This window comes from Labrus mixtus, chromosome 5 (assembly GCF_963584025.1).
Source record: "Labrus mixtus chromosome 5, fLabMix1.1, whole genome shotgun sequence".
Taxonomy (NCBI): Eukaryota; Metazoa; Chordata; class Actinopteri; order Labriformes; family Labridae; genus Labrus; species Labrus mixtus.
In genome coordinates this window covers 26,853,509-26,869,232 of record NC_083616.1, presented here as the reverse complement: position 1 = coordinate 26,869,232, position 15,724 = coordinate 26,853,509, and the positions used below count along the sequence as shown (strand labels likewise).

The 15,724-nt window shown below is 41.6% G+C and overlaps 1 protein-coding gene across 1 annotated transcript in view; it reads left to right on the top strand.

Annotated features, from left to right (window-relative positions):
• frmd3 (FERM domain containing 3) overlaps window positions 1–15,724 on the top strand; it is a 77,479-nt gene that overhangs the window by 5,457 nt on the left and 56,298 nt on the right. Inside the window, exon 2 of the mRNA XM_061039126.1 lies at window positions 15,165–15,269. Coding sequence (XP_060895109.1) covers window positions 15,165–15,269 — 105 coding nt within the window. The remainder of the gene's footprint in view (window positions 1–15,164; window positions 15,270–15,724) is intronic.

Below are 15,724 nucleotides of genomic sequence, written 5' to 3'. Positions count from 1 at the left end.
CTTGACGCCACGCCCTTCCTCTAAGCAAAGCAAACATTTAAAATACCGATAAAACACAAACGATCCCTCAGTTGTGCACAGTTCACAGCAGAACAGATTTGACAGATACTCACGGGTATACAAAGTTCAACGTAATGTTAGTTTTCTCCCGCCTTTCCTCCTCTACTGAACGCTGCAAGGAGCTGCATTTGTCAACAGAGCTCTTGATCATGACCTCACATCTTCTCTAATTCTGAAAAATTAAAACAACAATACTTAGACTGAGAAAAACATATTTCTGAGGTGTATTTAATTTTATAGTTTGGGGCGCCGACAGCCTAGCGGTTATGTAGCGAGCCCCATGTACGGAGGCAATAGTCTTCGGCGCAGCAGCCGTGGGTTAGAATCTGACCTCGGCCCATTTGCTGTCTGTCATCCCCTATTCTCTACTCCCCAAATGTCCGGTCTCTCTTCAGCTGTCCTATAAAATGAAGGCAAAAGGTCCAAAGAATATCTTTAAAAAGTTTGAGCAGAGTTCCATCTGTTAACATGGAGGAGGCGAGGTTCATGACCTAAACTGCAGCCAGTCAGCAGCATATTTTGGCTTCACTCCCACACGGCTGTTACTTTGTCCATCTTAATACACAGTTTGTGGTCTATACACTTTAAGGTATAAACTATTTTGAAAAGACTTTATCTTCTGCATCAGGAGACATGATGACAATCTGCAGCAGAACATTATTATGTTTACGTTGTTTACTGAGACTCTAAGAATGGCTGGACAGCAGAGTATAAAATGGGTAGAGAGACGGTGTGTGTCTGTGTGTGTACGCTCAGTTGTGTGTGTGTTTTGCTGTGTGTGTGTGTGTGTGTGTGTGTGTGTGTGTGTGTGTGTGTGTGTGTGTGTGTGTGTGTGTGTGTGTGTGTGTCCACAGCCTGGGGGGCTGAACGTGTGCAGCCTGCTGCTCTTATGTTCGGCGGTGATGTGAAGTCAGAGCTGCTGCAGGAGCGACATGTCGAGATGAAAACACAGTGACCTCCTCTGCTCTCGGCTCCTCTTCTCCTCCTTCTCTCTTCTCCTTTTCTTCTCTTCTTCCCGTCTGTCCTTCTCCTCTTTCTCTCTCCTGAGGTCTTATCTCTCCACCACCACGCCTGCTTATTCTCTATTCCACCTTCAGCTTCATATTTGATCAGCTTTTCCCACTTTCACATCCCTCATATATACCATCCTCCTCCCTCCCTCCATCCATCCTTCTCGCTCTCTCTCTCTCTCTCTCTCTCTATCTCTCTCTCTCTCTCGTCCTTCTCGGTGACACATCATGTATAATTAAGGGTGATCACTGTTCTTCATGAGGCCAACATCAGTCAGCTGTCAGCGATGTGCTCTGACACTGGTGTGTGTGTGTGTGTGTGTGTGTGTGTGTGTGTGTGTGTGCGCGCACTATACATTTGTGAGTCAGACTGGGATGACCATGCTTCCCTCGTATAAAAGATTAAAAGTAGCCACTGAGCCAAAGTGCTGCGATTACAGACATTAATCCACCCTATTTAGCAAGAAATGACAGCACTGAACCAAAATAGGTTGAACTTTGAAAAGGTCGAAAATCTATCCTGCTGATCGCTTCTTTTCCTCCAGGAGTCACCTTATCAATACCTCAGCAGTACAGTCTATTTAAAGATGCACTCGGTGTTGTTTTTCACTGCATCTGCCTTTTTCTCGGTCAAGGAGAAGTGTGTGTGTGTGTAAAGGTGGTGCAGGTCTTTTATTTACTACATCTCTTGTGACAGGTTGTGTTAATGTGTGTGTGTGTGTGTGTGTGTGTGTGTGTGATGCTGATGCAGTACGATTGTTTCAGCTGGTAGGCATTCTTTCGAACAAGTTATAAATAGCATCAGTTTTCTATTCTTATCTTAGCTCGCTGGCGCCTCTTTGATGCCCCTCCGAAGACGACTAAAAAGAACTAATCCTTTTTTCTGACTTGTGGAAAGGAAGCAGACAGAGGCGAGACAGCGGGAGAGAGCGGAGGGTAGAGGAGCGTCCAAAGAAATGGGTTAGGGTGGCGAAAAAAGGAAGAAAGAGATAGTTGATAAGACGAAATATAGGATGACATGCTTTGGTCACATTACATGAGCCGTGAGTATGACGGCAAGAACTCGACACGGTGTAGGAAAGGAAATGAGGTGCAGCGGCAGTGGGAAAAACAGATTAAGCAGATTATGACATGAAACAGATTTGAAATGAGACAGGCAGATGTGTGCAGGTTTTGAAAAAGGAAGGAATACAAAGGGAAGGATTAAGCAGGAATGAGAGAAGTTTAAAAATGAGCTAATTGTTGACGGAAAAGAATACACAAAGATGGTGGAAACAGAAGTTTAAAAAAAAGTAGAAGGACCACATAAGGTCACACATGGAGCTCACTGTTATTCGTTATCCTGCTGGAGGGAGATATCAGATCATACCTTTGAAGGGACAGACTCCTTTTTTCACCGGTCACCATGCTGGATGGTAAGAGCTCCTGTTGTTTTCACACATGCACTCTTGAAAGATTTCTAGAAAATATCAAGCAAGGCTGCCCCTGAAATCTTGTTGACACACGCACCTCACAGCGGGAGACTTTCAGTCGGGAGGGGTGGGGGTGTCTCAGGAGGCAGTTCATGATGTCAAAAGAACACTATGACAATTTTGACCTTTATATCCAGCGTGTTGTTCGACATATTCACAGTATCAACAAAAGAGATGTGAAGAACATAGTGGCTAACAGAAAACATGAAGCAGTTTTTTTTACATTCATGGAGAACGTAACGTGTGCAGTCTATGGTCGTGCGTTTGTCGCCAGTGGTTAAACATCATCAACCCCTCACACTCTCTCTCGCAGTGAATTTTCCTGAATATTTCCTTGACTTGATGCAGAAAATCTACTTAGGGGGCTGGCAAAAAAAAATTCTGAGTAGAGTCGGAGTGGAAAATTAGGCTGTTTGCGTCCACACATGAAAAACTTCAGGAAGTTTTCAGGAGTTTTTGTGCATGTGTGAAAGCACCAAAAGATTTCTACAGTATTACATGCAAAACAATAGAAAATAAAAGTGTTTCTTCTCCTGTTCTGTTCTAATCAAAAGACACAAATAAAGCAACACATATACGTCTATCATCATTCCACACGCAGATCGTTTGGTTACACCATAAGGGAGAGAGGACTCTTAGTCTGACAGTTGCAGGTTGATACCAGCTCCTGCATCAACATGTGGGCAGGATAATGAACCCAAAATGACCCCTGACTGGCGTATCAGTGTGTAAATGCCTTTAGTAAATACAGATGAACACTTTTGAAAGCATCCTGTCATCGGTGTGTGAATGTGACAGGTACTGTCAGAGTGCTTTGACTGTTTATAGTCCGTTTACATGGTGCTGTTTTGTTGTTGGAGTAAAATGCAACATGTGCTGCTCCTCAGAATAATTACAGTCAGTTTGAAGAGTTGCTTCTGTCCAGATTGCCGATGCCGAGTCTGTACAAAACAGCAAGTAATGAGTTTAACATAATGACGTTAAATGAACTCCTGTATGTCACCAGGATATTCTTCTGTATTTATTACACTTCCCTCCGGCTACTGCTCTGTACACATAAAACAATCGAATTAAATTAAATGTAAAAAAATGGAATCTTCTGCCAGGCGTATATCTTAATGATTTGAAAGTAAAAGAATGAGCAAAGAAAACCTGCTGAATTATCTTAATGTTTAAACCATACAGCAGCAGGCCCGGTTCTATACGAGTGTGTCAAAAGATACATTACACCCACATTTTAAATATCTGCACGCTCAATTGATGGACGCAAAAACTATAACAATAGTTTTTTTTGTTTTTTTTTTACAATAAGTACAATCAAGGCTTTCAAATGAAAACAGTGACTCAGATCGTGTTTAGTTTAGATGTTTATTGCCATTTGCACAGGTACAGGACAGTACAGGTACATTGGAATTCTTGTGCGTTTCTCCCTGTGTCAGCTTCTACAAAAAAGTTAAAATTATATATAAAATAGAATAGCATTGTAAGAAAAAAAGAGAGTACAAAAAAGTAAAAATAAACAAGTTGTATTAACAGCTAAGCAAAGATATAATACAAAAAAAATAAAAAATAACACGGGGAACAATGAAATGAAAATATAAATCTGTTTTCTTATTGCACTTATTATCTCTTAATACAACCCTTCTTACAACCCTCGGGTCTTGAAAAATTAAGCCAATGTGGAAGTGCAAAATCCTGCAGTTCCTCGAGTGTCCTTGAGGCTTGAGGTTCGCTCCAGGAACACAGGAAGTCACACAACAGGCGAAAAATATGTTTTTACAGCATAAATCAACATGTTTACAACCTGGTACAAAAAACGAAAAATGGCTGACGTCACTCAGGCTTAGTCGATTAATATTGACACTCTATGTGTTTACTAATAATGACCTGTCTGTTCAGTGGGGACCACATGATGGACCCATAACACCTACGCTGTTTTTCTTTGCTGTTGCCGGTCACTGTAGCTGCACCCCCTTTACTCTCAGGTGTACCTGTAGTCATTTTGTTCCATCAGAGAATCCATCAGAACGAACTTCTTCAACACCTTCACAGTGGTTTAACCAAACCCTCAATTCACACTTAGAAACGTCATTATTTAAAGAGAAGACTGTGGGGTTCATATCACAATCTGATGTAGAAGGTACAGTTTGTTTTTTGATTGTGTGCAGACGTCTTCTTCATCGCGGTGAGAGTGTCCGTGGTGTATAAACTCTTTTCTTGTACACCCTAATTGCATTTCATGCTCATACTGTTAGACATAAGAATTGTGGGATACGGGCACTTGCCGGCTCACACACACACACACGGAGACACACTAATTTGTACCAAAAATATGCAAATAGGCATACAAACAGACTTCTCAAATTAGCCCACAGGTTCAAACTCCTCCTCTGTTTTCTGCACACGTTCTCCAGTTTCTCTTTCACGGACTGTTTGTTTGTCTGATACTAAAATTTCCACATCCTGCGGTGCAAAGATAAGACAGCTGCTTTTATGCACCCTGCGAGTGCACACCCTCATAACAGCAGTGTTGCTGCTTCAGTCCTGCCTCGATCGTCACACTTTCTCTCTCCTGTGAGCGAGTGTCCAGCTGCACAGAGGGAGAGATTGATGGTGCTACATTATAGCTGAAACTGGTTCTGCTCCATATATTGATAATTTACAGCTGTACCTCTAAGCTTATTAGTCTGCGTGGCCAGCCATGAACTTGAGTGCACGACATGTTTAATATCATGTGGGCTAATTCCTTAGTGCCTTTATGTGTGTGTTTCTGCAGCTCTGCAGGTGATGATACGGTGATTGGTTTGTCTCCTTCCCCACTGGGACAAGGTCACAGTCACCATTATGAGAGCTGCACACAGGGATGGGAAGCAGCATAAAACGGATTTACAAATAATGTAAATTGCGAGATTGCAGGTATTAGACTAGTTAAAGGGCTGCTGGTTTATCTCAGTGGTTTAGATTGTGTGCCTCGTGAGCAGATGGCACTGTCCGTGTGGCCATCCCCGTTTGAGTCCAACCCTCAAACATTTGCTGCACGTCTATACCCAAGCTGCAACCTCCAGTGTCGACAAATGAAGCCAATGCGGAGGTGCAACAAACTGCAGTTCCTGGAGTGCCCACTTGAGGCTGGCTTCAAAGGCCCCTGAAGTCACATACACACCCATGTAAAAAAAAATCCCCTCTCGACAGCAGAAAGAAACAACCAGGTGCAAAAAAACGGGTTTGGTCTGAATAGCTCATGGCTTTATCTGCATCACTTCATGTGGGTGATTTTTGATTTTATGAAGGATACGAGTTATTCACAATTAGGGGCTTGACTGATATGACCGCAAGCGGGCATGTTGCTGTTTTCCAGGAGGCTAAGTGCACCGCCTCAGCTCCAGCGCTTTGCCTTTGTCTAGGTTCACAGAAAGTTAGGTTGAGACAGCATTTTAAATATGGCGACTGCCATCGTCGGACTCCAAATTCCACATAAGTAACCAGTGGGTGACGTCACTGTTGTTTTATTTATTCTATCCTTTGAGGGGCTTCAGCTCACCCTCCCTCCAAACCCAACCACCCTATTACAAAATATTACCGGAATTAAGAAACTTAAAACTTAACTTAGTCAGAGAAAGAGACATCGGTCTGACTTAGTTGAATTTGATTTTTGTAAGAGTATTCCAGAGTTTTTGTATTAAACACTGAAGCTTCAGGTTTATAAACTCTACTCTCTGTTTCTGACACAACCTGGCAGACATTTTTCATTGAAAGCGTTGGCCACCGTTAAAAATATGTACTAAACTTTCACCATGAAATCCGCTCCTGTCACATGATTGGTCCCCATTCAGACAAATATTAACGCTGACTATCAAGTCTTAATTTGTATTTTTGCTGATAAAATGGTTGTATTACTGTGCAGCGCATCCCAATCAACAACCAACAAAAAAGATGTGATAGGCAGGGTTGGATTTGATCCCAAGGTGCCTGCAAACAAGCTCAATCTTACCTTCACCAGCCCCTCGTAACTCCTTTAACCCACCTGACAATAATCAGCTAAGTCAGCACACAGGGATGTTTCTTTGTCCTTATAAGAACCTGGGCAAGTGTGATCTTCTTTTTCCTCTTTTCAGCACAACTACGGAGAAATGCTGTTAAAAATGTCATTTCACGAACAAGTTATCATGACTAAAAGAGAAAGCTTTTTTTGTGACACATTGAGGATGTTACCGTCATTTTTGGTGGCTGAAAATGGTTAAAATTTTTGACTTGCCCATGTCAAGCCTGAAGCCACTCGGAGGATAAACCTAGCACATGTCAAGCCTTTACCTCCAGAAGACTTTGGAGATACTTAAGAAAGGTAATATTTGATTGTGCAGAGAAGTTCATACAGAGAGAGACAGATTGTAACTCTCCTCTTCTTTGATCCTCTGCTTCTTCTACACTACATGTTCAGGCCCATTGATTTGTCTGTTGTGTCCCGTTAAAGCCTCTGGATCGATCCATTCAGGGGCTTCGGGGGCTTAGTTTTGGATGGTGTACACAAATTGGCTTAAGGAACACTGGCACGGTTAAAAATAGGACAACAATGTTTTCCTGTGTTATAATTCACGGCTTAAAGCTTTTGCCCACACTCATCCTAATTGGCAAATAATTGTCAAATTGGTCCTCTAGCATCTTCAATCCCCCAAAGAGGAGCTTCAGTGACAACAGAGGAGGCCATGAGTCAATGTCGTCAAGACAGCCAGTGAGCGTCTCTTTACTGGTTTGTGTGGAGGTAGAGGAGCATATCATTAAAGCCAATATCCCCTCTCTCTCTCTCTCCTTCTCTCTACCTCCGTCGTCGTCCCTCGTTCACGCTCTGTGTGTGTGCTGATAAGGAGTGTGTGCCGCTTGCTTTGCACAGGGATCGCGGGCATTTAACGCTCGTTCTCCTCACAGCGTTTCAGCTCAGTCAATTAGGTATGCCGTGTCATGAAATGAATCGTGCTGAAGTCGATAAGGACCAGTCATAATTGAGCTGGCATGCATATTAATTAAACAACAAGCGGTGTTTAAGTGGGCCAGGGCACCCAGGGTCCTAGTGCTTGACTCCTTGTTGTTACAGAGTCCAAATATCGTACTAATTGTGTCTGCTTTTGACTGCAACTTTTGGTTCATTTGAAATAAACGGCAACGCAGCACCATGTTTGGTACAAGGTATTTGATTATTGTTAACTTTTGGCCATTTTCATACAAATGGAAAAAAGTAAAGCTTCTACTATATTGGTAAACATCCCTTATTTGTAAAAAAGGAAAAACCTGGTTATCAGTAAGAACCTGTACCGTACCATGTAGCAACAGCCAAATCCATACAAGTGATTCAAGGTGAAAAACAAAAAGACAGTTTACCAAAAGTCAGTGAAATCAATATAGACTTACTAAAGACTTGTCTTGTATTGATGAACCTCCTCAGATTATTCACCTGAATCTGCAGCTCCACTCGTTCTTAGTGAGTTTCATCCACAGACTGTATAACATGGACGTAGTGATGTCACCAACCGGTGTCTGAAGAGGTGATAGAAACGCCCCAAAGACGACGATCACCACATTGGAATCGCTGACTCTGCCTAACCTTCAATCGATCTAACAGAGGAAGAGGTGGAGCTGAGGCGAGCCTTGAGCCTAATGTTTTGACCGATTAATGGGAACTTGAAATCGATGAAAGTGTTTCACTGTAGTTTCCTGAGCTTGTGATATGATGAGGTAATTTATCGGTCGCCTCTAATTTGTCCCCAGAATTAACATGTTTTCTGGACATGTTCGTCAATTGTGTCCATTTTGTTGACTATTTTATTTTGATGGGACTTTTATGTGTCTAAAAATAAAAAATGATATTAGTCTACTTTTGATCTACTGCAACATTTCTGATTTTGTGTATTGATCGTCTTTTATCTTTTGGAGATTATGAATGGATAACTTATTGAGAATCGCCTGTAAGTATTTCAGTATAGTTGTTTTGATGTGTGTGCTCTCAACCAGGAAGCTGATGTTTATCTGTGTGTTCGTTTGTTCAGAGCTGACGTCATAATGATGATCGGTTGCACGCTTGTAGCCACTCCCTTTTTAAGATGCCCCGCCTTTTTTAACAAACGGTTTGAAGGTCTAGTACTGAACCGTTAGCCTCTAAATGTTTGTTTGCATGTTACACAGTGTGCTGGAGTTTACCTTTAAGTGTTTGATGGCCACATTGACCTCCTCCGCTCCTCTCTTATGGAATGGATGTGCAAAGTTTTATCTAATCTGGTTTAAGGATATCCTGCTCTCCTTAAAAATAAAGAAAAGTTTTGTTTTTAAGATGTTTGAAGTTGGATGAGTTTCAGTCCAGAGCTCGTATTATCACTGTGACCTTTGGATGTTAAAAAGTTAACAAAGCGTAACAGATGTTTTAAGTGAATTCATTATAGATGAAGGAATGAATAATAAACTGCATGTGTGTATTTTTATTCTCAGCATGCTGATGGTTTTCTATTTTGTCCATCTCATTTTGTTTGCTTGGTCTGCGTCTGAGCAACTTTGCTTTATCGGGAAAAGTGGTAGAGGATGAGTAGTTACTTTTGAACATACACATCAAAGAGCACTTTTCCTTTGCTAAACTGAATACACCCCACACAGGGGCTCTATTTAAAGTGTGTGTGTGTGTGTGTGTGTGTGTGTGTGTTCCAGCGAGGCGGAGAGAAGAAGCACTTTGCCGTCATTAGGTGAGATCATGTAGAGACAGGATGACCATGTTAATTTTTAATACCCAGCCTTTGGAAATATGAAAAATGTATTCAGCCCTTGTTGGACATGACATAAACTCTTTATATCGCTCTTTCTCTCTTTCTCTCTGGTCTCAGTCAATCTCCAAATCTCTCTTTTAGTCACCCTTTTTTTTTTTTTTTACCCCTGTCTTTGCCAACTCAGTCTTCCAGCCTCTTGGCGTGATTTTCCCTGTTTCACTCTCTGTCTGGTCCGATTCTCTGTCTCCTCTCTGGGCGTCAGTCGGCCTCTCTTCTCCACACGAGCGGCTGCCCTGAGAACCACACACACAGAGGAGAGGTGTCCTTTGATGATCTGACTGGAAACGGCTCGCAGCGTGCCTGTTTCATTCCGTTTCCTCCTTTTTTTTTTCCCCCCCTCCTCCCTTGGTGTGTGTGTCTGTGTTTGTTTGCTCTTCAGATTTAACAGCTTAGTACCAGTGTTGTCATGGATCAGCCAAAAATCCTGAAGAGATGTAGACACACAAACACACACACACACACACACACACACACACACACACACACACACACACACACACACACCAAACACCACAGGCAGGCCAGCATGGAGACACACACAATCACAACTACACCCACAGGGAGGCACATTAGATTTACAGCTTACATTTGTGTCACGGTGATATAACAGTAAACCTGAACCGGCCTATTGGGACAGGCTGTCTCCCTGAGCGATGATTGTTGCCCCGGTGACGTAACAGAGGTCAGAGGAGACGTGCACGTAACTGTGCTACTGATGTAGGGTCATGCAGGTTTGTTTAAATGAGTGGTTATTCACTCTTACTGACTGCACATTGAACAAAACGTGTATACTTACTGTATAAATGAAGTAGAGCGCGCTAGTTGTTACCATAGACTGTAAATATTGATGGACAAAGCCTGAGTGGCGTCAGCCGTCTGTTCCTGCAGGGGGGCTCCGGCGGCTACCGGCGGCGGCTACCGCCATGCTGGAAATCACGTCTCAGCCTGACTTTCAGTCAACCTAACGACAGGCTGAGAGCTGGAGCTGAGGCGGGTTTTAGGCCTCTTGACAAACCGTTACATCCCGCCGACCTGTCAATCACGTCAGCTACGCGCCTAACTATGGATAACACACATCGTTCATCAACTCAAAATGGAGACGTTTAAAAAAATAATAATAATACAGCTCTCAGGAAAAGGAATGCTTTGACGTAAATCAGCTTGGCAAGAACGAACTATAATGTCTGAAACCATTTTTGAGAAATATTTGTTTGACATGTTATTTGTCTGGTTTGATCCATGTCCCATCTGTTAACATGCAGGATTCAGATCTTATGACCCATACTGTAGCCAGTCAGCAGAGAGAGCTCTAAATGTTTTGGCTTCACTTTGGGGGAGCTGTCATATCGTCCATTGTTCATCGGGATGCCTTTAAACAACAAACACAGACATTCTCCTTTTTTTATATGAACAGAAAACAAGATTACAGTTAAACCAGCAGTCTGCACTTTGGAGCTAGCTTAACTTTAGCTAGCCTCAAGTGGACATGTGAGGAACTGCAGCTTTTTGCTCTTCTGCATCACCTTTTTTTTTTTTTTTTACACACTGTGGAGGTAAAGTGAAACAGTAAAATGGCAACTGCGGTTTATAATTATTTTTCAAAGTGGTCACAGCGTGTGCTTCTACTCAAACCATGAGTATTGGATGGAGTAGTAGTAAACATGGTAAAAATACAGTTAATCAATCTGCAGTCTACAGTGAAAATGTCTGAACAGCTGGAAATGGTTGCTGGTTAAATATTGATAATGTGCGTTGTGAAGTGTGTTCATGTACTTAGCCTATATATGAACTCCTTCTGTGTATTGTTCACTGTACTCGTTTCATTTTTAATTCTCCCTCATTGTTCGATGCATTGACCTGAATCTGTTTGCTGCTTGACAACGCCGTGTCTTCTACGCATTCACTGAAATGATGTTTGCTCTCTGCGGCTCGGTTTGTAACAAACAGACGCTGTGTTGATGCTTGTGGACAGTTAAGAGCCGTCGTCGCTGCTTTTGTCATTTCTTCTCAGTCTGCTGTTTTCATGTTTTAGAGTGGCTGCTGTGAAATTCATGAGGAAACGTCTTGCTATCGGCTCTTCTGTAAACACCTACAGTAGACTGTAATCACTGCAAATAACAGATTTGTTTACTGAGAACTAGAGCATGACTCATCAAGTAATGTATTTAAAAGGTTGCCTTGGTGAGAGATTGCAGCATTTACCAAACAAAACATATGCACTGGAGATCGTATTGGTGCAATATAGAGTGAGGTGCAGAGACACAGGCCCCCTCAGGCCTGAACAGGGTCATGTAAGGTGCTCATTTAGGTCATGGTGCTCTCTTAAAGAACCTCAAATAACATTTTTTCCCTTTCACCGTCAGATGGTCCATGCAGTATTAAACCCAAAAGGGAAACTGTTGGTTTTAAGGGATCACCGGGAGATGAGAGAGACTGGAGAAGTAAAAACACTCAGATCTCAGTTCAATGAGGAGAGATCAATCAGAAAATAATATTTATTAGATTGGCAACTAAGAAAGAGAGACTTTGAGCATCTTCGTTATATTCAATCAATCAATCAATCATTATTTGTGTAGTGCCAATTCATAAAAACTGTTATCTCAAGATGCTTTACAAAGAGCATATGGAATAATACTGAAGGCAAAATAGAAGTGTAGACATTTATAGATGATTTAATGTAAAACCCGTCTGTAAACCAAGATTTAGTGCCCATGCAAAATTTGAAATTGAACCTGTACAAAATTGAAATAAAACATCAAACAAAGCAAACAAATATTAATGTTTAACCTGTCAAAAAATGTAAATGTATCTCGTACAGAAACTTAAACTTACCTTACCGTACGTAAGATTAAAGTTATACAAAAACAATAATAAATTTGCCCAAAAATGTAAATTAAACCAATAGAAAAATGAAGATTGTATTGTAAATGTAACCCATCCTTAAATTAAAGTTACAGCTGCACAAAAATGACAACTACTGTATATCCATAAAAAAAAAAATCAGGATTAATCCCCTTTAAAGTTTGAAATTAAATCTGGAGATATTAAAGTTGGACCCATGCACTAAGATACCAATGCTATGAAGCTGCACAGAAGTGTTTTGTCAAAGCATTGTCTGTATTAAAGTTGTGGAAATTTGAACATGATGAGCAGATAAAAGAATCAGTGTTATCTTAAGGGTGTTATTGTGCGGACGCTTCAGAAAGTTAAAGTGTCTGAGAGAAAGAAATCAGAAATCAAAAGCAATCTCAATGAATCATTCAATAAAGCAGCTTGTACATAGAAAAACATAAACACAGACACAGTGATGTACAGACAACAAATTAAACTTAAGAGCTAAAATCATCATATGTGCAATTTAAAGGCTTTTAGTCCAAGAGTCATTTTCTTGTCAGTTTTGTGTTGAACCTCAACAGCAGATCTGTAAAACTAATCAAAGGATCTGTATCTGTCTAAAATATAAACCTGTCCCGGCCAAGACAAGCAGCAGCACATCTGTTAGAGACATAAAACACAAACATAGATCAACCAATCCTGGGTCACAGGAGAAATCATCAAAGCACCTAAAGCCTGATGCATATTCCTCCAATGCCTTCAATCTCCTTTTAAAAAGATTTAAAGAGACAAGCAACCACAGACTCAAATCCTCCTGCAGCAGATTCCAATATTTTAACCAAATTAGACGTTTCTAAAAAAGTGGAGAAATACTTCGTTCACTGTGAATGCTTAACTGAGTATTGGCATGGTCATGCTGCACATCTGAGGTGCAGGCCTTTCATTATGAGGAGTCCATCTGCTGAGACCGTTCGCCATCACTCAGCCGCTGATGCGTATCAGCTACAAATGTCTGCACATTAAAAAGTAAAAAACAAAGCTAATGGTTCAAGCTTATTTCTGTGTCTTACTTGCTGAGGAAGACTAAAGAATACCAACCTTTCCTGATGTGGCGTCAAATGTCGATTGTCAAGTTAAAGTAAACCAGAGGAAAGAGAAAAGCCGAAAACCCTCTGAGTGCAAAAGGAAATGAAACAAAACGGGTCAAAGCAAGACAATCAAGACAGCAGCCTTCAGCAGTTTAAGATGTGTACGACCTTTGACTGTATAAAGGTGAACAACACGTCTCCACTTTCCACAAGTGAAGCCAAAAAAACCTGTAACGAACACTGACATGTTGCGCTGGTGAGATACTTTGAGCCAGAGACGGTGCAGTAGAGATCAGCTGGTGGAGCGTATCCCGCCTCTTCTGCTGACAACAACACAAAGTGAACTCATTGATAAAAACGTCAAAGATCCTTCAGGTCGGTATACAGGCCACATGCAGAGCAGTTTGAAGCAGACACTTTGGGTTAGGGAGGGTTGAAGGACTCTTGTGTTAGGGGTTGTTATGTATCCTTTACTGTTCCTCTGCTCCTCTGCACACATCACCACAGGAGCCGCATCTGTCAAAAGAGCTGTCGATCATGACGTTACATCTGTTGGGTTTTTTTTTCACATTAAATAACTACTTAAAAAGAAACTACTCAGAAAAATAAACCCTTGGACATGAGCATGACAATAACAAACTTTTACAAAATCAAAATGTTGTGGCTTCACTTTTGGTGAGATGTCTTGACGTCCATCTTTTTATACATTCTCTGTGTTCGACCAGTTAGAGACTTTGTTAAAAGGCAAGTTTATTTACACGGCAAAGTTCAACGATAAGGCATCAAAAGCGCAGGAAAGACAAACATTACAAGACTACGAGACGTGAAAGATGAGAATTAAAAAAGCTAAATGTTGCCTTGTCTCATTGAGTCTATATCGTATTCAGAAATAAGTGTTGATTGACAGTTTTACAGACTGTTTTTAATGACAAGATGAGGCCAAAAACAGCTGTGCCTCTTTGTCTAATTCTGTGTGTGTGTGTGTGTGTGTGTGTGTGTGTGTGTGTGTGTGTTTATGATGATTACGTTTAAGTGTGTCTCCAGTGGTAAATAAATCACAACAAGGGCAAACAGACCTTTTTCTCCTGAATCAATCAGTCCTGCTTAACTGAGCACAGAATCCACCTCTGTCAGCAGTTATTAACCCCCCCCCCCTCCACACACACACACACACACACACACACACACACACACACACACACACACACACACACACACACACACACACACACACACACACACACACACACACACACACACACACACACACACACACACACATAAATGTACGTGCACACAAACAAAACACCTGAAGGCATGTGAGATTCACATAACACCACCAAATGTCTATCTTTCAGTAGGTCAGGAGGATTACAGTTCAGATGGGATGAATACCATCCAGCATCCATGAGCACAATATTTGATGTGTAAATGTGACATTGTTGTTGTTTTGTGTTCAGATACACAGACTTCTCTGGAACCCCGGAGCATGCCTGGGTCTGTATGCGATCAGTACATATTGACCGAGCAGCAGGTGATAAATGCAGAGTGATTATTGATCTCCGTGTCTTCACTGTGTTCATGAACTGAATATTTACTGGCATGTTCGCTGCGGCTCAATCTGACCACGGCATTATATCGTCACCAGGAGACCTCAAGATGCTGACACATATTTTCCATTAACATGTTCTCCTGCGATGAAACCACACGTGCAGCACAAGAGTATACGACCCAGGAGGAGGATTGAGGGGGGGGGGGGGGGGGGGGGGGTGTTTGCTGTGATTATGGTGAAGCAGATGGTATCACACGCAGCTGGGATGTTAATGGGATTTACTAACGTTAAATGCAAAATATCTTCACAAATTTACATGTTTATTTGTTTTTATGTCTTACCAGAGGGACACCAAAGGTCAGTTCCTGTTGGATCATGTGTGCAACCACTACAACCTGCTTGAGAAAGACTACTTCGGTATTCGATACGTGGACCCCGAGAAACAGAGGGTAACTATCACACGTCTTTAATTTGATTACATAATGGATACGTATTTTAAAGGTATAGTATGCGACTTCCAGAGGAGGTGTCCGGTAGATGTCGCACTTTAGCACCAGTCTTTCAGACCGTGCGGGCGGATCTGGGGGTTTAGGTCAGGACGAGGTTTTGGTCACCAGCACTTGGTCACGATACCTCAGTGGAAAAGTCATAAAGCGCTCAAGGAAATCAGATCATTTCATCATTAAAAACATATTCTATCCCCATGGCGATGTCATCTATCTTATGCCTCCCTTACACTAGAACGCTTTGAAAAAACTTTTGGAAATGTGTTTTTAAAGACTAACCTCTGACACCCTCTGACGTCTAAAGATAATGTTTCAGCACATCCCAGAGATTTGAGTCACAGACTAAGATTTTACAAAGACTGGGGACCTCACAGGATTACTTTTGAGTTTATTTCCCA